General features: G+C 46.2%; 1 protein-coding gene across 3 annotated transcripts in view; it reads right to left on the reverse strand.

Moving 5' to 3' along the window:
• The window catches only part of EPC1 (enhancer of polycomb 1), a 138,333-nt gene that overhangs the window by 34,547 nt on the left and 77,339 nt on the right, over positions 1 to 26,447 (reverse strand). For all 3 annotated transcript variants that reach the window (XM_025184459.3, XM_075922663.2, XM_075922664.2), the window contains 4 exons: positions 3,458 to 3,617; positions 1,454 to 1,599; positions 1,142 to 1,348; positions 688 to 836 (listed from right to left, as the gene is read on the reverse strand). In XM_025184459.3, the coding sequence (XP_025040244.2) occupies positions 688 to 836; positions 1,142 to 1,348; positions 1,454 to 1,599; positions 3,458 to 3,557 (602 nt within the window). In that variant the 5' untranslated portion in view covers positions 3,558 to 3,617. The remainder of the gene's footprint in view (positions 1 to 687; positions 837 to 1,141; positions 1,349 to 1,453; positions 1,600 to 3,457; positions 3,618 to 26,447) is intronic.

Consider the following 26,447-nt stretch of genomic DNA (forward strand, 5'->3'; position numbering starts at 1 on the left):
CACAATTCTTGCATTGACAGACAGCAGGTTTAAAACAACCATAAAAAAGTACTTTGTTGCAATGCAGTGTCAACCTATGGAGCTCATTGCCAGTGGTTGTTATGAAGTCCAAAAATATAACTAGCACAATTTCATTACAACTAGATAATTTCATGTGGGTTAAGTCCACTAATAGGTATTAGCCATGGTCAAGGAGGAAATCCCGTGATCTGGGTGTTCCTAAACCTCCAACTGCCAGAAGTTGGCACTGAATGACTGTGAAAAAGATCTTATGAAATTGCTCTGTTCTTTCTTTTTGAAGCATCTAGCTCTAGCCACTGTTGAAAGACAGGACACTGGGCTATATGGACAACCAAGGGTTTCATCCTGTACAGCTATGTTTATGTTCATAATAAATTTACCTATCATTTTTGTAAAGTCTCCTGTTTTTAGATTTGTTCACAATGAAAGAAACCAAAACCAAAAACAAAACTGACAGAACAAAAAAGTGACCAGATGGAGATTAGACTATACCTTCAAACAGGAAAGGAATTTTACAGTTGTAAAATATGAAAGCATGCTATACTATTACAAAATCAGCAAGCACAAAAAGTAGTTTTTTTAGAAGAGGTTTACGTAAGTAAAAAAGATTTTTATTATTGTTTATGGAAGAACATGAATAATACCAAATGTCTTGATGTACCCTACCTCTTTTCCATAATTTCCAGTGTTAAATGCAACAACTCCCTCTTGCTTTTTTCCCTTCTTTTTATCATCTCTAAGATAGTCACTGCACGACTCAGATCTCGACGCAGCTTAAGCATCTTTTCATAAGACGCTTCATCATTCTTTCGATTCTGTGGATAACAAGAAATTTTTAATTAAGTTCAATTTCTATAATGAATTCGTATCAAGCATTTTGCCATGTCAAAGTACAGAGAATATTACATATATAGCAAGTTACAAGTCACCTGCATTATTATTATTATTGGATTTTGTCACGTCCTATAACAAAAAAAACAAAAACCAATATGATTTCATTTGAGTGATGTAACTAGCAGAGAAAAAGTGATTCCCCCCCCTTTCAAGATTTAGTATTGAAAGTTTAATTGGCTTAGTAATGCTTGAATACAAGAAAGTGTCAGATTTTATATCCACTCACTTTTCGAGTCTGCATCTTTTCTGTCCGCCTTCTAAAAGCAACATAAGGATCATTTGTGCTGGAACCATCTCGTTTCTCTTGTTTTACTGCTGGGATAAGTGAAGGACCGCGACAGTTTTTCCTCTTTTTAATCCAGTACTCATACACTTCTTTAATTAATTCATCATCTTCCTTCAGCAACAATTTGGCCTCCTGCAGGCTGACTGGCTAAACGTAAAACCCAATGTGTTACAACAAAAACAAAACAACCCCCCCCCCCCAAAAAAAACTTTCATATGTTGCTTTTTTTTTTTTTAATTAGAAATAGTGTACCTGCTGACCACTGCCCTTTTCTAGCCTATCTATCATCTCTTCAAACTGCAAAGGAGAAATGTCCATTCTTTTCTTCAACTTATTCACAAAGGCCTCATCTTCTGAATCCAAGTCATAATCAGGCTGTTCAGCATCCAAACTAAAAGCTAAACAATACAGTGAATGTTAACATGGAGTACAATGGAAGGTTTTCTCCCCCCTCCTCCCCCCGGATGATAAAAGTGTCTGGGATTGTAGGCTATATTTTTCTGGTTTGGAGAGCAAGATAGAACATGTGGGTTTAGTTTGGGGGAAAAAAAAAAAAAAAAAATCAATCGCTAAACAGAGTTTTCTACACAATCCTTTTATTAAACCTAGATACAAAAGTACTTTATATACTTACAGTTAGCAGAAATAAAAAAGAAAAAAAATTAACAGAAGCACTGACACAATGCAAACAGATGTTACCAGAAGAGGACATTAGAAACTGAATACTTAAGTAATTCAACTGCTTACTGTTTACTATCCAGTATACTTCCTATAGCCCAGTCTAAAATCAGATCTACACTAAAGGGGAAGATCAAATTAAAACACGGAATTCCAGCCATGTTATTTATGTAGCTGGAGTCAATGTACCTTGATTTGAGTTTCCTTGCCGTCCCCACAGAAGACGGCCAATGAGAGCAAATACTCCTGTCAGCTTCCCTTACTCCTTGCAGGAGTACTGGCCACTGGTGGGGACGTGGGGGTGTATGGGAAGGGTGGAGATGGAGAGAGGTGGTATTGTGCCCTCTGAGTGATTTAGTGGGTCTCTACTGAACCAGCTAAATCAAACTATGGAAGATCAACTGAAACAGTGTCAATCTTCCCAGGAGTGAAGACATGGCCTAAGAATAATTTCATCCCAACTACACGTGGTATTTCAGCAAAATGTTTCACAGATGACTAGATTAGTATCACCAACTTCCCCTCATTAATAACCTTAATATCTTAAATAAAATACTAACAAAATAAATGAATAAAAATAGGCTAGTCTGGCATGATCTTTAATTACTCATCCAATCTACTCTTTATGATAAATCTAACTTTTGATGGAGATAGCATTTTGAAACTATCTTTGTTTACAGAGCAGTCAGCTCAAGAACTTCATCTGACCTCCACTATCAGGATAGAGCATGAGGAAATAAATGGTCAAAGAAGTAGTCAGGATTCTCAAGAGGATTGTAAATCAATCGCAATCTTTTAGCCAGAAATAAACTGGGAGTCTACTCAATTTACAGGGCACAGGTGTTGTGCTCAAGATATCTCTAATTAAAGACTACAATTGTATTCCACATTAGCAAGAACATCTGGGATGTTTTCAAGTATTGTCCCAAATGAAGTGATAACTGTGGTGAAGTCCACAACCAAAAGGAACAGTTCTAATCTTCTAGCCAGACAAAGATGAACACAAGCAATAGCACCCAAGTGAGCGATCTAGGCATCTAGAAGCATACCATAAAGAATTTTAGAATCTGTACCTTATAGGTAAACATATGCATTTAACTGAAGGGTGGTAGGTATCACTTCTTTTTCTGCTTGCCTCCTCCAACCCACCCTACCACCACCACATTTGAATCGAGTGATAAGGCCCTATGAATTCTATTTTTCATAACATTTTCCAAATACCAGTCATATTCAAGACTGTGGCCATGGCTCTTCTGGGCCAGAAGACTAGACATCTCTATGGAACTATAATTAGAAAATCTAAACTGATATTGGAGGGGGGTGAGATGGGGAACTGTTATTCCTAAAATTAAAAATTAACATCATCCTCACAGTCAGGCAGGAGTCCTATCAACTTCAACAAGAGTTTGATCCTGAATAAGAACTGACTAGTACCCTTACATAACAAAGCTTACATCTAAAGATGCTGTGTTAAAATTAACCCTTGAAAGGAAATATCAACAGGGCAATTGATGTTACCAGTATAACAACATTTTAGATATAGGCTTTCACATACATTTAAAAAGTATTTATACTTACGCTGTATGTGAATGAGCTGCTTTGGCATCTTAAATTCCCCAGGATATATAGATTCATAATAAGCGATATTACTTTCTGCCTCTGGAACTGGTATAACCATATTATCCCTCTTCTCTCCATATACCTGTTGTGCAGAGATAGCTCGCTGAAGATGATGTTCCTATAAATAAAAAACGAGGACATGTTATGAAAACTGACATTCTACTGAGATATCTTACTTTCCTAGCTAACTTTTAAAAAGATAACACATACTAGTTTCTATGGATTTCTGTATTCTACATCGAAAAGATAAGACATGATAAATTAACACTACATTTTAGTGGAATTGTTCCAAGTACTGTAATGTAACAAGCATATATGAATAAGACTTCCATTAGGTGGAGCTCACACACATACTATTGGAAAGCTGTAGAGTTCTCTAGTGCATAGAGGCAGCAATTTAGAAACAGCTAAAAACCAAAAAAGTTACTTATGGGGAACAAGCAACACTATTTTGTATCCAAGAAAAATATGATGACTATTCAATTACATGTTATTTTAAAAGTATAAGATAGAAACAGAAATGTAGGGCTGAAGGGCCCATGAAAGGTCATCTAGGATTCTAGGTCCCTACCCCCATGCTGAGGCAAGATCAAGTCTACCTAGCTTACTTCTGACAATTGTTTGTCTAATCCAGCAATTCTCAAACTTTAGTAACCTGAGGAACTCCCCATTTTGATTTAAATTTTTTTGTGGACCTCCAAGTCCTGCCCGCACTCCACCCCTTCGCAGTTGGGCTGCGTGCTGAGGGCTGGAGCTAAGGGGTTGACAGTGTGGGAGGGGGCTCCAGGCTGAGCCTAGGGAAATAGCTTGGTTGAGGTATCTAGGAGGGAATTTGGGAGTGGGCTCAGGGCTGCAGCAGGAAGTTTGGAGTGCAATTTCTGGATTGGTGGCCCTTCCCTCAGGCAAGATCCCTGCCTGCCCTGGCAGCACACTGATCCTGGAAGCAGCCAGTATGTCCCTCAGGCCCTTGGGGAAGGAGATACCAACCCCACAGATCCCACTGGCTACAATTCCCCACCAATGTGAGCTGTGTAATCAGCACTTAGGGTGGGGTGGCAAACGAGACTTCCCCTCCCCCCAGGACATACCACAACCACTTTAGGAGTGGAGAAGGCGGAGGGCAGACAGAGCACTTGCCTTTATTCCAAGGCACTGCCAGACTTTTAGTGGCCTAAAGTTTCCCAGTTTGGTTTCAGAAGCCTCCAACAGAGCCCCCCAGTGAAACTGGGAAGACTGGCAACCCCTTAAGCACCTCCTGCATGCTGCAGTACAGATGTTCCCCTATGTGAAGAGGACATCAGTAGTGGGGGAAAGGAGTTGATCAGCCAGGCCAGGAGACCCCCCCCCCCCCCGCCGGGGTCCACAGACCCCAGTCTGAGAAACATTGAAACATCTAGTCGGTTCTTAAAAACCTCCCATAACAGGAATTTTACAACCTTCCTTGGAAGGAAACCTATTATAGTATTTAATTATCCTGATAGTTAGAAAGTTCTTTCTAATATCTAACCTAAGTCTCCCTTGCTGCAGATTAAGCCAATTACTTCTTGTCCTACCTCTAGTGAATATAAACAATTGATAATCATTCTCTTTATAAACAGACTGCAATACATATTTAAAGACTTTTACCAGTCTTTTTCCTCAAGCCTAAAAATGTATGACTATTTTATACCTTTTTTCATGGGTCAGGTTTCTTAAACATCACTTTTATAGCTTTCTTCCAGGTTCTGTTCATTTTGTCCACATCTTCCTTAAAGCACAGCACCCAAAACTGTATACAATACTTCAGGTGAGGTCTCAACAATACTTGGCCCCACTAAGCCACCTCCTGAATATTCCCCTATGTTTCTGTACAGGCAACGCACACCATGGTTTGGGGAACAATAATCTAAGGCTTGTTAGAAGTAGATATTACCGGAAGTAAACATGGTCAGGACTTTAATTCTACCACCTTGGATTTTATCGGTCATTTTTTGTCACTGTCCATTTTGTTATTGGCTACTGCTGGGGGAATTCTGTACCAAAATATTAAAAATTCTGCACATAATATTTTAATATTCTGCAAAATTCTGCATGTTATTTTGACAAATTAAAAAAAAAATCACACCAGGTTCAGTTGTTTTGATAATTTATTTCAAAATATCTGTCAGCAAGTATGTCTATAACAGCATAAGACAAAGATTATACATAAGTCTGAATAATAAATCATTTAAACTACAGTATAGAACCATATTTCTCACTCCCCTCAAAAGCAGTGCAAAGGCTTATGGGGCTAATGGGTAATGGAGGGGCTGAGGAAGAGGGAAGCAATTGCTGGGTGTGAACTGGGAGGGTTGTTGGGTATAGGTGGGAAAAATATGGAACGGGTTTTTTGGGGGCAATAGGTGAGGAGGAATTCTCACGGAGCTTCCCCCATGCAGATCTGTAGCCTCTCCTATTCAGTCAGGCATGTCTGTGCCATCCCCATGTCTCTGTGCCTCACTCAGGCATATCTCTAATCCTATGTGGCCCCGCATTCCCTACCCAGTGCTTCACAGGTAAAGAAATTACAATTGTGAGATCCAAGATAGGGATTTTAACCTTGAGTAAAGGATTAAGTTAGTTAATCCTATTGACTTCACCCGCTGCCCCTGCCCTTGCTGCCAGAGGCTTTAAAGCAGGCTCCCCAGGAGCACCGGATCCGCCTCTCCCCCTGCCCCAGCACTATTGCCTCTAATAGGGTGAGGGGGGCTAGCTTTCAAGCCAGCTCCCTGTGCGTATTGCCTCTGTGGACCTGCCTGCCCCCCACTTGTTGCCTCCTATAGAGTCAGTGAGGGGGGACAGGAAGGAATTGGTGCTGGGGGGAGCTGGCTTAAAAGCTCCGTTGTGCCACCTGCCCTCCCCGAGGCAGCAGCATGAGGGGCAGGAGAGGTTACTGCGAAGCAGCCTCTATCCGCAGGGGGGTCCAAGCTTCCCTTAGACAGAGGCTGCTCTGCATCCCATGGAGCAGCATCTGTCCATGGTGAGCCTGGGCTTGGACCCCCCATGGTCAGGGGCTGCTGCCACCCCGCGTGCTGCGCCTCTATCAGAATGGCAGGCAGCTGGTCTGTGAGGAGAGCTGGTTTTTAAACTGGCTCGCCAGGCAGACTGTCTCCACCAGCCACCCTGGGCTTCTGCCTCTGATACAGGAGTGTGGGGTGGCAGGGAGTTCCCTGGAAGTGGGGCTGGGAGCACACTGGCTGCGGACCCCACCCCTAGGGACTATTATATAGTCATGTAACTGCTAAGATTTCATGCGGTTACATGACTATTCAATTACATGATATCTAACATCCCTAGTAATAACCCTGAAAGAACATAATTTGTCACAACCAGTCTTCACTGATTCTATAAAGTAAAGAAATAGAAGAGATAAGGGTGGGAAGAACCTCACCCCATTTATTCACTAACACAAGTACACATCACTGTCACTGGGTCCTACCTAATATGAAAAACTAACAAGTAACTTGACTGTGATAACATTTTTCAAGAGCACCCAAAGTCCCACTAAAGTCCAATGGGACTTGAGCTTGTAAGTCATTTGATCTGGGGTAGGATTTTGAAAAGTGCTTATTGTTGTGACCATTGGAAAACTCATCCAATATAGTATTACATGTCTCACCCATAGGCAAATGCCTGGGAGGAGGCCGGTCTTAAGGCTTAAAGTTTTGTCAAACTAGTGGTAAGATAGAATGCCAGAGCTGGAAGGTCCTTTGGGATTAAAGCCCTACCAATGCAAACCCACAAAAAATGCATTACAAACTATGAAATCTAATCTCGTGTGCTATTACCCTGTACTATTCATATTTCATAAGGGAGACCAGGATTTCTCAAATTGAGGATTCTGACCCAAAAGTGTGTTAGAGAAAGGAACATCACAAGATTATTTCAGAAGGGTCATGGTATTGCTATCCTTAGTTCTGCACTGACTTCAGAGTTGGGCAGCTGGACACCAACTTTCCAGCTGAACAGCTCTGAATATAACACCGCCATAAGCAACAGTGCAGAAGTAAAGATAATTGTGGTTGCAGAACTGCTAAGGTTGCAACCCCTTCCCAACTCCTTTGTGGGTCAGGGTGTCTACAGTTACAACACTATGAATTTTCAGATTTAAAGAGCTGAAATGATTACATTTATAATTTTAAAAATTCTAGGACTGTGAAACAGACCTACATGAACTGTGAATTCGGCTGGGCCTTACTCATAATGCCCCACAATGTTAAATTGAAGGAACCATTAGCTCTAGTACTTCAACTGATCTTCAGTATTGGAATGCCCTCTCAGATACCATTGCCAAACCATACATGGCTTTTTAAATCTAAGTCAAGCACCCGAGTTTGCTTTCACAAGCAAACAGGAAACCAGAGCAATTTCTTGACAATTTGTGTAACTTGTTCCATGTGGCTCAAACTAAGCTAACAGAGAGATTAATTCTGGAAATCTACTAAGACCTCACTGAAGATTTGAAGTCCAGTTTCCAGAAATAAAAATAAACACTATTATATCCACAGCTTTTTCGGAAAGAACAGACTTCGAAAGTCTCATTTGGTAGCTGCATTTACTAAATCAGTAAAAATTTATGTTTTTATACATTTCTATTAAAGGTACTTTGTTAAATTAATACCTGGGTTTTTGTATTTTTAAATTAAGCATATCATCTATTGAAGTTCCAAGGCATCTGCTCAAAGTAGTTAGGATTTACTACTCAACAGAAAAGTCAATAGGTTATTAGTTACAGCTTTAGCAAATAATGAAATATCTGTATGGTTTGAGATGAAATGAGAAACAAAGTTGAGAAAACACGGAGTAACAAAAATATTTGTATAGCATTTACAGTAAAATGGATAGTATGGTCGGATATCACTGAAAGGATATAGGATTCAAACTTACTTTAACTCTGGTTTGGGCACTGATGCGACAGAGCACAACCTAAAACCTTTCTGTATCTGTTTCCACATCCTCAAAAAGGGGAATTATACTTGCTTACTTTACAAACAATTGTGAAACTTAATATTTATATAGTGCTTTGAAAATGCAAAATACCACAACTACAGATTATTAGTTACTCTACTCAAAACGCAAATGGAAGTGTGTTATGATTCTGGATCAAATCTGCCCTTGCGTAAGCACACTTGGCTTCAATAGAATTATTTCTGCTCTCGCCAAGAATCTCTTCTCCATTAATACCCGACTACACAGAATTTGATTCAAATCCAACTGCAGCATTTCTAAGATATAGTTCATTAGTCAGATTGCCTTCCTCACACTGCCCTGCCTATAAGGTCAGGTGAGGAGACACAGGATGTGGGGTGGGAGAGAGAGAGAAGGAAAGAGACTGACTGACAGAGGGGCACAGGGACTAGGGGGGTAATATGACTAAGCCAGGCACTGAATGGGAGTGGAAGTTAAGGGAACATACTGACTAGGGATATTAACTGACCTGTAATTGTGTAAACGTGTAACCAGTGGAATTTTTAGTGGTTACGTGTTTAGAAACAGGGGAAAGGAGTGTTGCAGAATGCTCATAAGCATCAGCTCCCACCTGCCCCCCACTGCTGCCTGGGAGCTAATAGCACATGCGGGAAACCAGCTTTCAAGCTGGATCCCTGCACCTATCTCCCGCTTGCCCCCCTCCTTGTGGTGCAGTCTGTCAGAGGCAGCAGCACAGAAGCAGGTGGCTCCACAGGAGCTGGTGCTTGTGGAGGAAACTCAGGCACCGGCTCTCACCTGCCCCCCACCTCTCTGCTGTCTCGGTGGAAAGCAGCAAGGGTGGCAGGGGAAGAGGGAGGAACACAAGCAGCTAGGTGGGAACCAGCTCCCCATGGGCACTGGTTCCTGCCTCCCCTCCTCACTGCCTCTGATAGGGTATGTCTACACTACCCCGCTAATTCGAACTAGCGGGGTAATGTAGGCATACCGCACTTGCAAATGAAGCCCGGGATTTGAATTTCCCGGGCTTCATTTGCATAAGCCGGCCGGTGCCATTTTTAAATCCCGGCTAGTTCGAACCCCGTGCCGCGCGGCTACACGCGGCACGAAGTAGCTAGTTCGAATTAGGCTTCCTAATCCGAACTAGCTGTACTCCTCATTCCACAAAGCCTAATCCGAACTAGCTACTCTGTGCCGCGTGTAGCCGCGCGGCACGGGGCTTGAACTAGCCGGGATTTAAAAATGGCGGCACCCGGCTTGTGCAAATGAAGCCCGGGAAATTCAAATCCCGGGCTTCATTTGCAAGTGTGGTATGTCTACATTACCCCGCTAGTTCGACTTAGCGGGGTAGTGAAGACATACCCATAAAGAGGCAGCAAGGGGGTGGGAGGTTTATGTAGTCATTAAGATAACTAACCAATAAGCCCAGGCTTATCAATTATGTAAATGACTACATGCTAACATTGCTAATATGCTTCAGAGGGGTAGCTGAGTTTCAAACTAACTAGAAAAACTTAAACACACAACAAACAGTCAAGTTGCACCTTAAAGACTAACAAAACATGTAGATGGTATAAAGCATGCAGCTTTCGTGGGCACAACCCACTTTCTCCAGATGGACAGGGACAATGGGTCAGCTAAGGTCGGCATGAGAGAGGCTCCACAAATCACCTAAAATCCAGCCCTTAAACAAAACAAAAGCCCCAAAAGCCCCGCCCCACCCATCCCAAAACCCAGAACACATTCCATACTTCTCTCACCCACACCTAACTACCTTCCAGATTCATTCTCAGTCTCCTTCTCAGCAATTACTTCTTTTTCCCCTCAGGTCCTCCATTACCCCTGACTTCCCTGAGCATTTGCACTTCTAAAATGCATGGGAAATGCAGTTCTGTATTGTAGTTTGAATTAATTATTCAAATGTCTGAATTCATATGAATGGAAAGAATCTATTTGACAAAAACATTTCCTGAATCCTGTTTTATTGACTGTATTATTATGGATATACTTGCTGACAGGCATTTTGAAATAAATTACCAAAATAATTAAAACTGGCCTGGTGATAACTCTGCCCTGAAGAACTGTTTTAAAAACCCAGATACAGAACATACAGAAATTGAGAACTAACAAGGAGCATGCCTGGTAGTATCCCGATTACTTATGTTTGTATTAGGGATGTAAAATACCATTTAATTGGTTAAACTATAACCAACCAACCAATTACAGAGGGGGTGCTTTAGCTTAGCTAGGCTGCAGGGTTCCCCTCCACCTGCAGCTGGAGAGCCCTCCTGCTTGTGCCCCCCTGGACCTGCCACTGACAGGGCCAAATCCAGATGCCCAGAGCAGTCCCTGCCTGAAATGTGCTTGGGCCATCATGGACAGGAGCTACTCCGGACATCCATTAAAGGCGATGCTTACTGGTTAACCTTTCACATCCCTATTCTGTATATACATACACTTGTGTCACACCAAGTTGGCCCAACTATTATACATGTGAAAAATGACTTTTAAAAATGTTAGTGTTCTCCCCTATTTCAAAGCTCAACTGAAACAGCAGCTACCAGTCTCATTTTAGAGGCCTTCAATAATCTTCTCTCTGCAGAAGTGATCAGAACACAGGCAGCAAGCAGAGGAAGTTTCTCTTGCCTCCTGAAAAAGCAGACCCCGGGAATCTGTGGGAACTCCTGCCCTACATTACTGTCCGAGGAGCTTGTGAAGCTGTGTCACTGCAACCCAGTTCCATAGTAAGTCAAGTGACCACACCCTCCTCTTGCTGCTGGACTCCCAGGAAGGAGTGGAAATTCCAGCCAGTAGGTGATAATGGTGTTAGCACCTAAATCTAGGCTCCTGGGATGAGGTGAGAGGCAGAGGAGTGGGTGGTAGCCCAGTACCTTCCTTCCCCCTTCTTATCAGTGCTATTCTGATTGCTCCTGGAAGACTCTAGCATACTGAGAGACCTGGTTCCACACTCTCCCAGGACTCAGACCTGGTCTACACTTAAGAACTTAAAAGTTCCTAGTTTTTTTTTTAATATATATATATATATATATATATATATATATATATATATATATATATATATATATATATATATATATATATTCAGGGCTCACCAAGTGGCGGCGAGCCTTGCTCGCCAGCCGCGCGCTGCGCATGCACAGACCGTGCTGCGTGGCCGCACTGGGCTAAAATCTACTCACCCCAGCTGAGTAGATTACATTGTCGAGCCCTGTATATATTACATACAGGTGTGATACTCTTGGTTGAGTGAATGTGACAGTTAAACTGACCTAATCCACCCCTGCATACAGGGGCAGCAGGTTTGTATCAATTTTGGTGGTGCCCAGAACCAGCATCCCTCCCCTACCTACTCCCCTCCCCCCAAATCTGCATAAGGATCTGGAAGGGAGTTTGGAATGCAGGTTCTAGAACAAAGTTTGGGTGCTAGATGTAGGCTTTGGACTGGAGTGGGGGATTGAGCTGCAGGAGAGACTAGAAGATGCAGGCTCCGCAAGAGTTTTGGGGTAGAGGGGAAGGAAGCAGTTTGAGAGAGGGGATGGGGTACTTATCTGGGGTCTTCCAGAGTCTATGTGGTGCTACCACTTTGAAACACCATTGGGATAACGGGGCCAGTGGGGGACTCAAGCAGTTTCCAAAGTACCTGGGGGGTTCTGGTACACTTCAAAGACGGAGGCACCCTTATCAACTAATGAAATAGTTGATGCAATTTGCATCGACTATTCAATTAGCCAAATCTAAATTTAACATCCCTAGTAGGGGCACCTCTAGCCTGTTTTAAATCACAGATGGTACCAGATGGCCTGGGGGAAAGACCTGGCCCTGGGCTCTGGTGGAACAGGGCCTTCAGGCCAGAATACTCCTGGACCCTAGGTATCATGGGCCCATATAATTAGCCACCCCTGCCTGTATGGACCACATCTACACTACAAACGAAATCAACTCAAGTTAACATTGACAGCTAAATGCCAAAGTAACATATTATTTCAGTGCATGCATATCTGGCTTCTTGCATCAGCATTGTACGTATCCACTAGCAGTGCTTGTATCACTGCATACTAAAGTTTTCCATGGGTAGGCACCCCACTGTGCAACCTGCCACCATATAGCACAGTCTTTTGCGAAGTTTTGGCAATGCACACGGGATGACTGGCAGTAAAGGGTCAACTTCCAAGTGTGCATCTCCCTCCATCTCACAATGTCACCTGTCCCATAATTTGCATGCCTTCTTTCAAAATCCCTCAAACTCATTTGCCCTTCCTTATTGACCAGAATCTTTGACAGAAGCACAGAACGCTCTGTACAATTATCCTAAGTATCACAAGCACAGGATGCGTAATCCTCTAGTATTTAGAGAGCTGCAAGAACCACCAAATAAACAGGTGACATGATGTCTTCTTGGAAGACAGACTGATGTGAGACATAAGCAAGCATCTGTAGAATTTTCAAGAACATTCCTGGAACACTGTGCTGAGCTGGTCCCAGACCTCCAAGGCAGATACACCAAAATAGGAGCTGAACTACAGTGGAGAAGCAAGTAGCAATAGTACTTTGGAAACTTGTACTGACTGATTGTGTACCGACTTATCGGTAAGAATCTGGAGTTCACCTGCTATACAGGACTGCAACTCTTTGCAATGTGCAGGACAGAGTGGATAGATGTTCAGCAATAGTGTTCTCACACTGCAGTGGAGCAATAAAGCATGCACAATGGGCACTAAATGATCTTGCAACAGAATACAATCAACAAAAAAGGGATACATTTCTATGGCATACACCATGGGTCAGCAACCTACAGCATGCGTGCCGTGCCGTAAGTGGCACATGCAGCGAAAACTCAGCCCTGCCCCTCTTCCCCCATGCAGCCGCTGGAGCCCTCCCTCATCCCTATAAGTAGGTTAGACTGAAATGGAAGGAGGTAGCGCTGTGACTGAGGCTTCTCAGTGGTGCCTCCCGGGCTGGCCCAGGATCACGTGGCCACGGTAGTGGTGCCTCCAGGGCTGGCCCAGGGCTGCATGGCCGTAACAATTGTTGCACCTCTGGGGCCACGCTGCAAGGGGATGCAAAGCCAGGTAAGTGTTTCCCCCTCATGCCCAGACCGCTGTGCTCCAATCCCCCTCACTCCGCCAAAACCCTGCACACCCAGCTTGCTCTGACACCCCTCCCTCCTGGCCAGACAGCCTAACCCCACTCTGTTCCTGCATCCACGGTTGCTCCTGTATCTTCCCTTGCTCCTGCTCACTTCCCCTGGACAGACACCCTATTTCCAGCCTGCTTCTGCACCCTACCTCCTACCCAGACCTTATACCCTCACCTCCTCTTGCAACCCACCTCCCTCCCAGATCCTGTACCCCATCCCTATCCCACTTTCTGGCAGCCCTGTCTCACACACACTGAACTAGGGACGTTAAATATCGGTTAATTGAATAGTCGAGTAACCTCATGAATTCTTATTGGTTAGATAAGTCATTCCCAAGAAGACCCCTGCCACTTTGTGCTGCTGCCACTGTATCAAAGACAGCAGCACAGGGTGCCAGGTAGGAGCTGGTCCCCTTGTGGACCTATGTTGTTGCTTCTGATAAAGAGGCAGCGGCACAGGGTACAGCAGCTCCTGTCTAGGTGGTGGTCTGAGCTCCTGGACCCGACGTGAGCCAGAATTGAGTTGGGCTGCTGGCCAGCCAGCTAAAAATGTACTGGCAATGGGGGTGAGGGGAGAGAAATGTGTGTAGTCTATAGCATTAACCTACAAGCTTTTGCTTATCAGTTAATCTACACTTTTACTTCCCTATGCCAATCCCCTCATTTCTGTGCATACCTCAGAGCCGAAGGGAGTCAATACAATTCACTAACTCTGAAACCCAAGAAAAGTAAATCTGGCCTATGGGAAACCCTGAACTTCAGTCCTTCCCAGGGATATGAATGACCGGTCAACTATCTGATAAGCAGATGTTTATTGGATAGTCCACAGGTTAGCTGGCACTTGAGAAGAATGAGGTGTCTCAGTTGTGGTCCACATGAGTGAAGATTGTGGGTTTTCCTGATTCTCACTTGTGTGGTTCCCAACTGATTTTTCTGTGGGTCAGTGGCTTCCCCACCCTAGTCATAAAGAAAGAAAACACTGGCACATTTTGTATTGGACATAAGTTTGATAAACTAACATGAGAAAGTTAAAATGCTTAGTCTGTTTAATAATTTTAATTAAACCATTTTCCCTAGCTGCAGTTGAGACAATATTGTCACCATACCCAGCCTGCCTCTTCTCCCTGGCATGTAGATCCGTAATTAGAAGTGAATAAGTTAAATCTCAGCACACCACTTCTGAAATGTCGCCAACCCATAGCATACACAAACACTTAGAGATCACTGGAGATGCTTCACTGACATCAGCATGGGCTAGTCAGGGAAGGTGGATGATTCTCTTGTCTTTAAAATACACGACTTTTCAGAAAGCTACAAGAAAGAACTTTTTCCTGACTGAGGAGATTACCACTGGGAATAATGAAATGCCAAGTGATCCTTGAGAATCCAGCTGACCTTACTCACCTGGCTCATGAATCTACACACTGGACATCCTGATAGCACCAAGGAAAGATTCAACCACAAGCTTAGCAGATGCAGAGTGTATAGCTGAATATGCTTATAGTAGACCAAAGTGATGCTGATGGTGTTTACTTGCAAGACTGAATGTGAGAAAAATATCCCAATGGTTATTTATAGCTGCCTGCTGTATCCTGCATAGTATCTGAAGCAAAGGAGGAAAAAAGTTGCTACTGATGTGAAGATGGAACAGCTGTCTGCTGAGTTTGATTAGCCAGACCCACCAGCTATTAAGACAGTTCAATGCAGAGATATATAGAGCTCTTTAATAGGGAGGCATAGTAATGTAATTTGATACTGTGCCCTACTGTTTTCTAGTCTGTTAGGAATCGTGTTGGTGGTCAATGTCCATACATAAATATTACATTGTCAATGACAATAACAGTTCTGAAAAAAAAAAAACCACTAAGATACTCTGCAGCATATTCTGTGAACTAATAGAGATGAAGAAGTTACTCACCTTCGTGCAGTAACGATGGTTCTTCGAGGTGTGTCCCCGTGAGTGCTCCGCGTCTGGTGTCCGGCTGGTCCCGGCGCCGCAAATCGGAGCTTTCCAGAGCTGTATTCAGCCGGACTGCGCGCACGAGCCGGTTTCACACCTTTCATCTGCCGCGTGCGGTCCGGCGCCCGGCAGTTCCTCTCACCGCCTATCTGCAAGACAGAAAAGACGAGATTCCGAAGCGGGGAGGAGGGCGGGTCGTGGAGCACCCACGGGGACACACCTCAAAGAACCATCGTTACTGCACGAAGGTGAGTAACTTCTTCTTCGGGTAGTCCCCGTGGGTGCTCCACGTCTGGTGACTCCAAAGCAGTAATCCCAATTAGACATGGGCTTCGGAATCACGATTCTGATGACCAGGCAGTACTGCTAGAGCTACCACTGAATCGGAGGTGAGATGCTGCATGATTGCGTAATGCTTTGAAAAGGTGGTGCTAGAAGACCAAGTCGCTGCCCGGCAAATGTCACGTAAGGCCACTGCTTGTGTCGAATGAGCCCTAGGGTGCGATTAAGAGCGGCTTTTTACGAATAGGATAACAAGTCGTGATACAAGAGACAACGAGTTTGGAAATACGTTGGGCTGATAGGGGCTGACCCTTGGAAGGCCCAGATGTGGAAACAATGAGGCGATCCATCTTGCGAAGAGTGCGGGTTCTATCTATATAGAATGCCAAGGCTCAACGGACATCCAGAGTATGTAGGAGAGCATCACAGTGCGAAGCATGAGGTTTTGGATAGAAATATGATAAAACGATTGGCTCATTTATATGAAATTCTGTGCAGACTTTAGGCAGAAAGGCTGGATGGGATCTTAATATTACGGATTCCTTATTAAAGACTGATAGCTGCATTGATGTCTACGCCCCCCTAACTCGCTCACCCTACGTGCCAATGTTACCGCAAGGAGAAAGAGTACTTTCATTGTAAGCACTGGCATAGGTACCATAGCCAGTGGTTCAAACGGTGGCCTAGTTAGGACATCCAGAACCAGGTCAAGACTCCATGTAGGTGGCGGAGGCCTACGTGGTGGGTTAAGGTTAGCCAGGCCTTTAAGAAATCTAGTCATCATGGGATGGGAGAAAACCGACCAGCCTTCGACGGGGTAGTGAAAAGCAGTAATCGCTGCCACATGGACTTTAAGTGATGACATGGAGAGTCCAGTCGCCTGCAGATGGAGTACATAGTCCAGTAAAATATGTAGTGGTGAAATAACGGGATCTAGGTGCTTAGGAGCACACCATCAAGCAAATCTGGACCACTTGGACAGGTAGGATTTTCTGGTGGAGTCCTTTCTGCTGTGTAGCAGGACGCGCTTCACATGGTCTGAGCAAAGATTCTCGGATGTGCTGAACCATATATCATCCACGCTGTTAGGTGCGGATTGTCCAGCTTCGGATGAAGAAGGGAGCCTTTCTGTTGTGTCAGCAAGTCTGGCAAGTAAGGAAATCGGTACGGTGCTCGGACAGAAAACTGTAGGAGAGTTGAGTACCATGGCTGTCTGGGCCACGCTGGGGCTATGAGTATCACTCGTGCCTTGTCCATCACGATCTTCGAATACTCTGGGAATGAGCACAACAAGGGGAAATGCATACAGAAGTGATGTCCCCCAGTGGAGGAGAAATGCATCTCCCAGGGAGTGACTGCCCACTCCTGCTCTGGAGCAGTAAGTTCTGCATTTCACATTGGTACGTGTGGCGAACAGATCTATCGCCGGACGACCCCACCGATGGAAAAGAGGTAAGAGAACGTCCGTGCGAATTACCCACTTGTGGTCCTGATGAAAATGTCTGCTCAGCGCATCCGCAATGGTATTGTTCGCACCGGGTAAGTATGACGCGACTATAAAAATGTCGTTTAGAATGCACCACGTCCAAAGGCGGATCGCTTCTGCACAAAGGGAGCGAGAGCGGGCGCCTCCCTGCCTGTTCACATAATACATCGCCACTAAGTTGTTGGTGAGAATCCTGGTGACAGTGCCCCTTATGTGCAACTTGAAGTGTCTGCAGGCCCAAAACACCGCTCGGAGTTCGAGAAGGTTGATATGGAGCATCATCTCCGTCGTGGACCAACGGCCTTGGACTGTTTCTACGCCTATGTGGGTGCCCCAGCCGATGAGAGAAGCATCTGTGGTAATCTCCCCACAGCCGTCAGGGGACTCCTGACAGCATGTTGTTGGGGTTGGTCCACCAATGCAAGGAGTCCTCGACACGTACGGGTAGCGCTACGGTTTTGCAGATGCTGTACTTGGCAGGATTGTATACTGTGCTCGGCAGGATTGTATACTGTGCTCAACCAGTGTTGCAGGCACCGCAGATGTAACCTTGCGTGGTGCACAATGATTGTAGTTGCCGCCATATGACCAAAGAGCTGTAGGCATACGTGCACTGGGAGCATCGGAGACTGCAAGACCATTCTTATCAAGTCTTGTATGATTTAAAAGTGCTCGGCTGGCAGGCGAACTCTTTCTGACCGGGAGTCGAGCCGTGCTCCTATTAAGGTTAGGGTTTGTGTGGGTTGCAGATGTGATTTTTGAATGTTTACAATGAAGCCGAGGGAGCCGAACAGATGTAGAGTTGCGGCTACCATGTGACTGAGTGCGGCCCTTGATGAGGCAGTCGTCGAGATAGGGGAAAATTGAGACCCCTGTTCAGCGCAGATGGGCAGCCACTACCGCCAGCGTTTTGGAGAATACTCTTGGGGCTGAGACAAGGCCAAACGGAAGTACCCTGTACTGAAAGTGGTCGTCCCCCACTACGAATCGCAGAAATCGTCTGTGAGCTATGTGTATTGTCACATGAAAATATGTGTCTTGTAAATCTAGGACTGCGAACCAGTCTCCTCAGTTTAGTGCTGGTTTGATCTTGGCCAGTGTGGTCATTTTGAAGCGCTGCTTCCGTATGAAACGATTTAGGCCTCTCAGATCAAGGATAGGTCTCCACCCCCCGGACTTCTTGGGAACTAGGAAATACCTGGAGTAGAAACCTTTCCCCCGGAACTCTGCAGGTACTCGTTCTATGGCTCCGATCTCTAGGAGATGAAGAGCTTATCCTTGAAGAGCGACCCCGTGAGATGGGTCCCTGAGCAGAGACGGGGTGGGTGGGGTAGTGGGAGGAACTGAGGTGAAGGGGATTGTTAGGCCTGATGATATGACCTCTAGGACCCATCAGTCCGAAGTAATGGTGGCCCACTGGTGAAGATATGGCCTCAGCCAGTGATAGAAGAGGCCGTCGGCAGGCTTTTGTGTGTTGACCACTGGAGACGTGTTCGAGTCCTTCGCACAGAAGTCAAACCTGCTGTTTCTGAACAGGACGAGCTGATGGGCGATTCTGTTGCTGGAGTTTGCGTTGAGGACGCTGCTTAAACCTAAATCGGTCAGGTCCGTATTGCTGTTGCTGCTTGTAGGATGAATAATCATATCTCCTCTGAAAGGGGTAATACCACCTGCATTTGAAAGGCGGCTTGTACATCCCTAGAGTTCGGAGGGTAGTACGAGAGTCCTTGCCAGAATGAAGAATGTCACCTGTAGTGGAGGCAAACAGCTTTTGGCGGTTAAAGGGCAAATCTTCCACTTTAGACTGCAACTCCTTAGGGGCTCCCGCCGACAGTAGCCAGGAGGCTCTACGCATCGCAATACCTGTTGCCATGGCCCGTGCGGCAGTATCCGCAACATCAGCAGCGATTTGAAGCGATGTTCTGCATGCCGTGAACCCCTCTTGGACGACTGCCCTAAGAAGAAGTCTCTTGTTCTCGGGAAGGTGCTGCATATGATCCGGAAGCTTGGAATAATTGTCAAAATTATGACTTGACAACAGGGCAGCATAGTTGGCAATTCGGAGGAGCAAGGTTGAGGAAGAATAAACCATACGCCCCAAAAAGGTCTAATTTCTTAGTATCCCTATCTGGTAGGGCATTCTTGAAGTGGGGCATCTTACTCTTGGGGCGAACCACGTCTACTATCAATGAATTAGGCTGTGGGTGATTGAAAAGGAAGTCTAAACCCTTGGACGGAACGAAATACTTTATCTGCTTTTTTGTTGGTAGGCGGTATTGATGTTGGGGTTTGCCAGATTTCTTCTGCTACCTCCAAAATAGCATCATCTATTGGGAGGGCAATCCTTAGCTGCTGTTTAGGGTGTAAGTTCTTGAACAGCTTATGTTGTACAACTTATCGAGGACCAGGTGAAACCTCCTGAGATTGCACGACTCGTTTAAAGAGATCTTGAAATTCCTTCAGGTTGTCGGGAGGTGTCATCTCCACCAGAGTTACCGGTTCATCTCTGGCCGGCACAGATGAGCAGGCACCAGGAGAAAAGTCTGGGGCAGTTTCTGAGAGTTGCCCTTCCTCAAGGTCTGACATTTGAGATCTAGGGAGCGGAGAACGTGGAGGTAGCATATCCCGGAGCGGAGACTGCTTCCGAAGCTTGGAATGTACGGAGCGTGGGCTAAAAGACTGACAGGAGCAAGGTGATCTGTGGTGAGATCGAGAGTGCCTGTGATGAGATGACTCAGCGTAGTAAGGTCCATGATAGTGCAAATAACGTCGGTCAGAGCCTGCAGGTGATGGCCATCTGGGAGACCTAACACTGCTATGCTTGTCATAATAAGCACCCCGCGGTGAATGGATCGGTGAGCGCGAGCATCTTGACGGAGAACGAGATCTAGAGCATCTGTGGAGTGAGCGGCTGCGGTCCCTATAATAATGACGGCAAGATGACATGCTTCGTCCATGGTATTCCTTCTGAGCCCTTGTATGGCATGTGGACGTAGAAGGGTGAGGGAACAGTTCAGGAGAAAAAACCGGGGAGGGAGAAAGAGAGACCTCCTGGATATTCGATATAGGTGCTGCTGAACGCTGCTCTGAGCATGCAGAGTGATCTGCTGGCTGCAATAAAGGAGGCACCTGAGCAGCAGCATGCTCCTTCGGTGCCGGTGCTGCGGACAGCTCCTTGTGAGGAGGAGTGACTGCAGGGATCCCCGAGGCAGATGCGGAAGTCCTCGGTGCCATTGTAACTGGCCCTTTAAGAGGCTCTGCTGAAGGCTTCAGTGCCAAGGGCTGTTGGCACCGGGAGGAGCTGGCCGGATTTTTTGAAGTAGGTGCATGGGTCAATCTGGAGCCCGAGGTGCCCGGATTATCACCTGTGCTGACCCGCGATTGCGGAGCCATTGGCAGGGAACAAGCAGGAGAAGCTCTCTTCCTTTCAGGGGACGGCACAGCTGGGGAAGGAGCTCTCCGCTTTTCTGGCATGGGGTCCGTGGCAGACGAGCCTGTTACGTTTGCAGACATGAGAGCCTTATTAAAGAGGATCTCTTTCAGATGTTGCTCCCGCTCCTTGCGGGCTCTCGTCGTCATGCTGGCACAGTGTGTGCACTTTTGGGGGATATGAGCATCCCCCAGGCATCAGAGGGGTAGCCGTGTTAGTCTGAATCTGCAAAAGCGACGAGGAGTCCTGTGGCACCTTATAGACTAACTGAAGTGTAGGAGCATAAGCTTTCGTGGGCAAAGACCCACTTCGTCAGATGCATGTAGTGGAAATTTCCAGAGGCAGGAATAAATATGCAGGCCAGGATCAGGCTGGAGATGATGAGGTGGATCCAATCAAGGAGAATGAGGCCCACTTCTAGCAGCTGATCTGGAGGTGTGAATTCCAAGAAAGCAGAAGCTGCTTTTGTAGTTAGCGAGCCATTCACCAGTCTTTGTTTAATCCAGAGTTGATTGTGTCAAACTTAAAGACGAACTGTAGCTCAGCAGTTTCTCTTTGAAGTCTGGTCCTGAAGTTTTTTTGCTGCAGGATGGCTACTTTTAGATCTGCAATTGTGTGTCCAGGAAGATTGAAGTGTTCCCCTACAGGTTTTTGTATGTTGCCATTCCTAATATCAGATTTGTGTCCATTGATTCTTTTATGTAGGGACTGTCCAGTTTGGCCGATGTATATAGCAGTGGGGCATTGTTGGCACATGATGGCATATATTACGTTGGTAGATGTGCAGGAGAATGTACCAGTGACAGTATGGCTGATCTGGTTAGGTCCTGTGATGGTGTTGCTGGTGTAGATATGTGGGTAGAGTTGGCACCGAGGTTTGTTGCAAGGATTGGTTCCTGAGTTCGAGTTATTATGGTGCGGTGTGTAGTTGCTGGTGAGAATATGCTTCAGGTTGGCAGGTTGTCGGTGGGCAAGGACCAGCCTACCTCCCAAGGCCTGTGAAAGCGAGGGATCATTGTCCAGGATGGGTTGTAGATCACTAATGATGCATTGGAGAGGTTTTAGCTGGGGACTGTAGGTGATGGCCAGTAGTGTTCTGTTGGTTTCTTTCTTGGGCTTGTCCCGTAGCAGGAGGCTTCTGGGTACACGTCTGGCTCTGTTGATCTGTCTCCTCACTTCCTCGTGTAGGTATCGTAGTTTACAGAATGCTTGTTGAAGATCTTGTAGGTGTAGGTCTCTGTCTGAGGGGTTGGAGCAGATGCTGTTGTACCTCAGTGCTTGGCTGTGAACAATGGATCGTGTGGTGTGTCTGGGATGGAAACTGGAGGCATGCAGGTAAGTATAGCGGTCAGTAGGTTTTCGGTATAGGGTGATATTTATATGACCGTCACTTATTTGTATTGTGGTGTCCAGGAAATGGACCTCCCGTGTAGATTGGTCCATGCTGAGGTTGATGGTGGGGTGGAAGTTGTTGAAATCATGGTGAAATTCTTCCAGAGTCTCCTTCCCATGGGTCCAGATGACGAAGACGTCATCGATGTAGCGTAGGTAGAGAAGGGGTGTAAATGGACGAGAGCTGAGGAAGCGTTGTTCCAGGTCAGCCATAAAAATGTTGACGTATTGTGGGGCCATGCGGGTGCCCATAGCAGTACCACTGGTCTGGAGGTATATGTTGTCACCAAATCTGAAATAGTTGTGTGTGATGATAAATTCAGAGTTCAGCCACCAGTTGTGCTGTGGCATCATCAGGAATACTGTTCCTGACAGCTTGTATTCCATCTGCATGTGGGATGTTTGTGTAGAGAGCCTCTACATCCATGGTGGCTAGGATGGTGTTTTCTGGAAGATCAACTATGCATTGTAGTTTTCTCAGGAAATCCGTAGTGTCACAAAGGTAACTGGGAGTGCCGGTGGCATAGGGTCTGAGCAGAGAGTCCACATAGCCAGACAGTCCTTCAGTGAGAGTGCCAATGCCCAAGATGATGGGGCGTCCGGGATTTCCAGGTTTGTGGATCTTGGGTAATAGATAGAACAACCCTGGTCAGGGCTCTAAGGGTTTGTCGATTTGTTCCTGTGTGGCTACGTCTAAACTGGCCCCTTTTCCGAAAGGGCCATGCTAAGTTTCAATTTCAGAATAGGGAAATCCGCGGGGGATTTAAATATCCCCCGCGGGATTTAAATAAAGATGTCTGCCGCTTTTTTCCGGCTTGGGGAAAAGCCGGAAAAAAGCGTCTAGACTGGCCCGATCCTCCGGAATAAAGCCCTATTCCGGGGGATCTCTTATTCCTACTTCGAATAGGAATAAGAGATCCCCCGGAATAGGGCTTTATTCCGGAGGATCGGGCCAGTCTAGACGCTTTTCCGGCTTTTCCCCAAGCCGGAAAAAAGCGGCGGACATCTTTATTTAAATCCCGCGGGGGATATTTAAATCCCCCGCGGATTTCCCTATTCTGAAATTGAAACTTAGCATGGCCCTTTCGGAAAAGGGGCCAGTGTAGACATAGCCTGTTTGTTTAGGGAGTGTCCTGAGCAGATGGTGCAGTTTCTTAGTGTATTCCTTAGTGGGATCTGAGGAAAGAGGCCTGTAGAATTTGGTATTGGATTTGGTAATGCTCCTACACTTCAGTTAGTCTATAAGGTGCCACAGGACTCCTCGTCACTCCCCCAGGCAGCGGGCACAAGCAGAGTGCCCGTCGGAGACCGGCACTGGCTCCCCGCCCATAGAACATTTTTTAAACCCAGGGGAGCCCGGAATTTTAGCACCGCAGAGGAGTGGGCTTTCGCGGCTCCTATGTGCTGCCGCTTGAATCTGCCTTTTTTTTTTTTTTTAAGCTACTATGTTAAACCGCAACAGTGATGAAACAAAACAGTGTAAACTCAAACTGAGAGGAAACGTCTCTCTTCTCTCCGTCTGTTAGATGTTACAGATTCTTGTTTAGCCCTTAGTCGCGGGCTCTTTGTTTAAAAAAAGAGAGAAACGGGATAAGCAAAGAAATACTAATTAAATGGTTCTAAACTTCCCCTCAGGTAGCTGCCAGAGGAGATAGGGGAGCTCCGTGTGCGACCCAAGGCGGATGAGAGGGAACTGGCGGGCGCCGGACTGCGCGCGGCAGATGAAAGGCGCGAAACCGGCTCGTGCGCGCGGTCCGGCTGAATACAGCTCTGGAAAACTCCGATTTGCGGCGCTGGGACCAGCCCGACACCAGACGTGGAGCACCCACGGGGACTACCCGAAGAAGAACTATAAATTTGGAAAGTAATTAATTTTATTCAGTAACAGCTACCAGTGAAGATTTGTGCAATTTAAAACCAAATACATTAAAAATTTAAACAAAACTGAATTTATGAAGGAGAAAGAATAATCATGCCCATTTTTAAACTATACAGAAAACAACTGACATACACAGGTCAGAATATGTAAAGCTGTGGTTGTCTATAACGTCCATCGGGTGGAGTGCTAGGAGCAGGACACCAGCCGCTGGTGCCATGTTGGAGGCAGGGGAAGGTGTAGGTCAGGGGTTGACAACTTACGGCATGCATGCCATAAGTAGCATGCAAGCAGATTTTCGGCGGCATGTGGGGTGGGAGGAATAGGAAGCAAGGTGTGTGCACATCCCTGCCCAGCCTGGGTGTGCAGCTCCGGGGAGCTAAGGGGTTAACACTTCCACATCCTCCCACACTACAGGCTCTAACTCCTGCTTTGGGAAGGGCCGGGGCTGGTCACACATGGGGCACTGGGGGAAGAGAGAGAGAGAGAGAGAGAGACTGTCTGTGTTTGCTTTCCAGAAGCTACATGCTCTCCATTCTTTTGCCTCCCCCCACCACACATCACAATTCTCTTTGCACCTTATTGTGTGTGAATGAAAGTTTCACCCTGTTTGCACAAAAAATTTACCAGTCACAAGGATTTTGATGTACAGCTATTTGGCTGCATTCTCTCATTCTCACATTTTCTGCAGTACTCCCCCAACCCCCTCCAGCCCTCTCCTGCCACCAAACTTCCTTCCAGACTCTGTACTCCTGCACCCCACCTCCTGCCCAGATCCTTCATCTCCATTCCTAACCCACTCGCTGGCAGCCCTGTCCCACACATGGAACTCCTCATTTTAGTTCAAACCCCAAAGCCTAAGGGGGTCCCCAAAAGCCACTTACTCTGGAACTCAAGAAAATTAAATCTGGTCCATGGGAAGCCCAGAACCTCAGTCCTTCCTATCTCTTCCCCGCAGCCCGTGGGACTAGAGCACCAGAAGAATGAAGTGTTTCAGTTGGGGGCTACATGAGTGAGGATTGGGGGTTTTTGGAGGTGTTTTTTGCTTCTCCCTGTGTAGTTCCCAACAGACTTTTTAGCAAGTCAGCGTCCTCTTCTAATATAAGTGAATTAGTAAGGCAGTCAATTGCTGTGCCCAGTTAAGTGGGGATACTGCCACTAATGTGAAATACAAGGGAATCATCCTCTCTGTTTAAATGTATCACATGCTCATTCTCAACTGTCAGGAATAAGTGATCTGCAGTGGGGGCTGAAATACAGATGCAATAGTATAGTTGATTAATCAATAAGAGTATGTCTACAATGCAAAGTTAATTCGAAATAACCGCTGTTATTTCGAATTAACTGTAATAGCGTCTATACATGCAAACCCCTATTTCGAATTTAACTCAAAATAGCGGAGCCCTTAATTCAAATTTGGTAAACCTCATTCTACGAGGAGAAATGCCAAATTTGAAATAGCTATTTTGAATTAAGTGCTGTGTAGACACTTAATTCGAAATAGGGGGCCTCCAACCCTTCCCAGGGAGCCCTGGCAGCCACTCTGGGGACAACCAGGAAAACTTACTCTCCTCTACCTCAGCCCCGGAGCCATTAAAGGGGTAGACTCTGGCCACAGTGACTGTGCCAGCTCCAAGCCTGCCAGCCTAGAGCCAGCAGTGGCCACCGGAGCCCCTGACCCAGTGGCCCCAAAACATGAGCCAGCAAGCTGCTGGCAGCCAGCCCTCCACCGCTCCCCAGGAGCAGTCTGCCAGCTCCCAGGAGCCTGACGGGCTGGAGAAGGTGGGCACCTTCCTGGTCCAGGGTGGAGATCATGGACCTTATTCAGGTTTGGGGGGGGGATGCCCCCAATGTCCATGATCTCCGCTCTAGATGGAGGAATACGACCATCTATGGCAGGATAGCTGCCAGCCTGGCCACCAAAGGCTGCATGCGAACCCAGGAGCAGGCTAGCATGAAAGTCAAGTTGGTCCGGCGAAACCCCCCCCAACCCTGAGCTTCCCCTCCCCCTTCTTCGCCTTGCTTCCCCCTTCCAGCTCCCTCCTCCCAGGTTTCCCCCTCCTCTCTCCCACCTCCTTTTCCCAGTCTCCCCAGAGGTTCATTCCCCCCCCCCCCCCCAGTTTTGTTCAATAAACCCAGTTTCTATTTTTGAATATACGTGTCTTTTATTTGACATCAGGAAGGGGGGCTAGGGAGAGGTAAGTGGAAGGACGTGAGGGAGGAATGGGGCACAAGCCCCCGGTGGAGAGGGCTGGGGAGGCTCTGAGGGCTCCCTGGGTGGACGCTCTCCTTCAGGGTCTCCTGGATCCTGACAGCCCCCCGATGGACCCCCTGGATGGCAGCCTGCAGCAAGTGCAGACGGGCTGATGGCAACGACCCCATGAGACGCACCGGCATGCCCGGGGCAGCTCTGGCTCCATG

Source organism: Pelodiscus sinensis, chromosome 2, assembly GCF_052426305.1.
Source record: "Pelodiscus sinensis isolate ZL-2025 chromosome 2, ASM5242630v1, whole genome shotgun sequence".
NCBI classification, from domain to species: Eukaryota; Metazoa; Chordata; order Testudines; family Trionychidae; genus Pelodiscus; species Pelodiscus sinensis.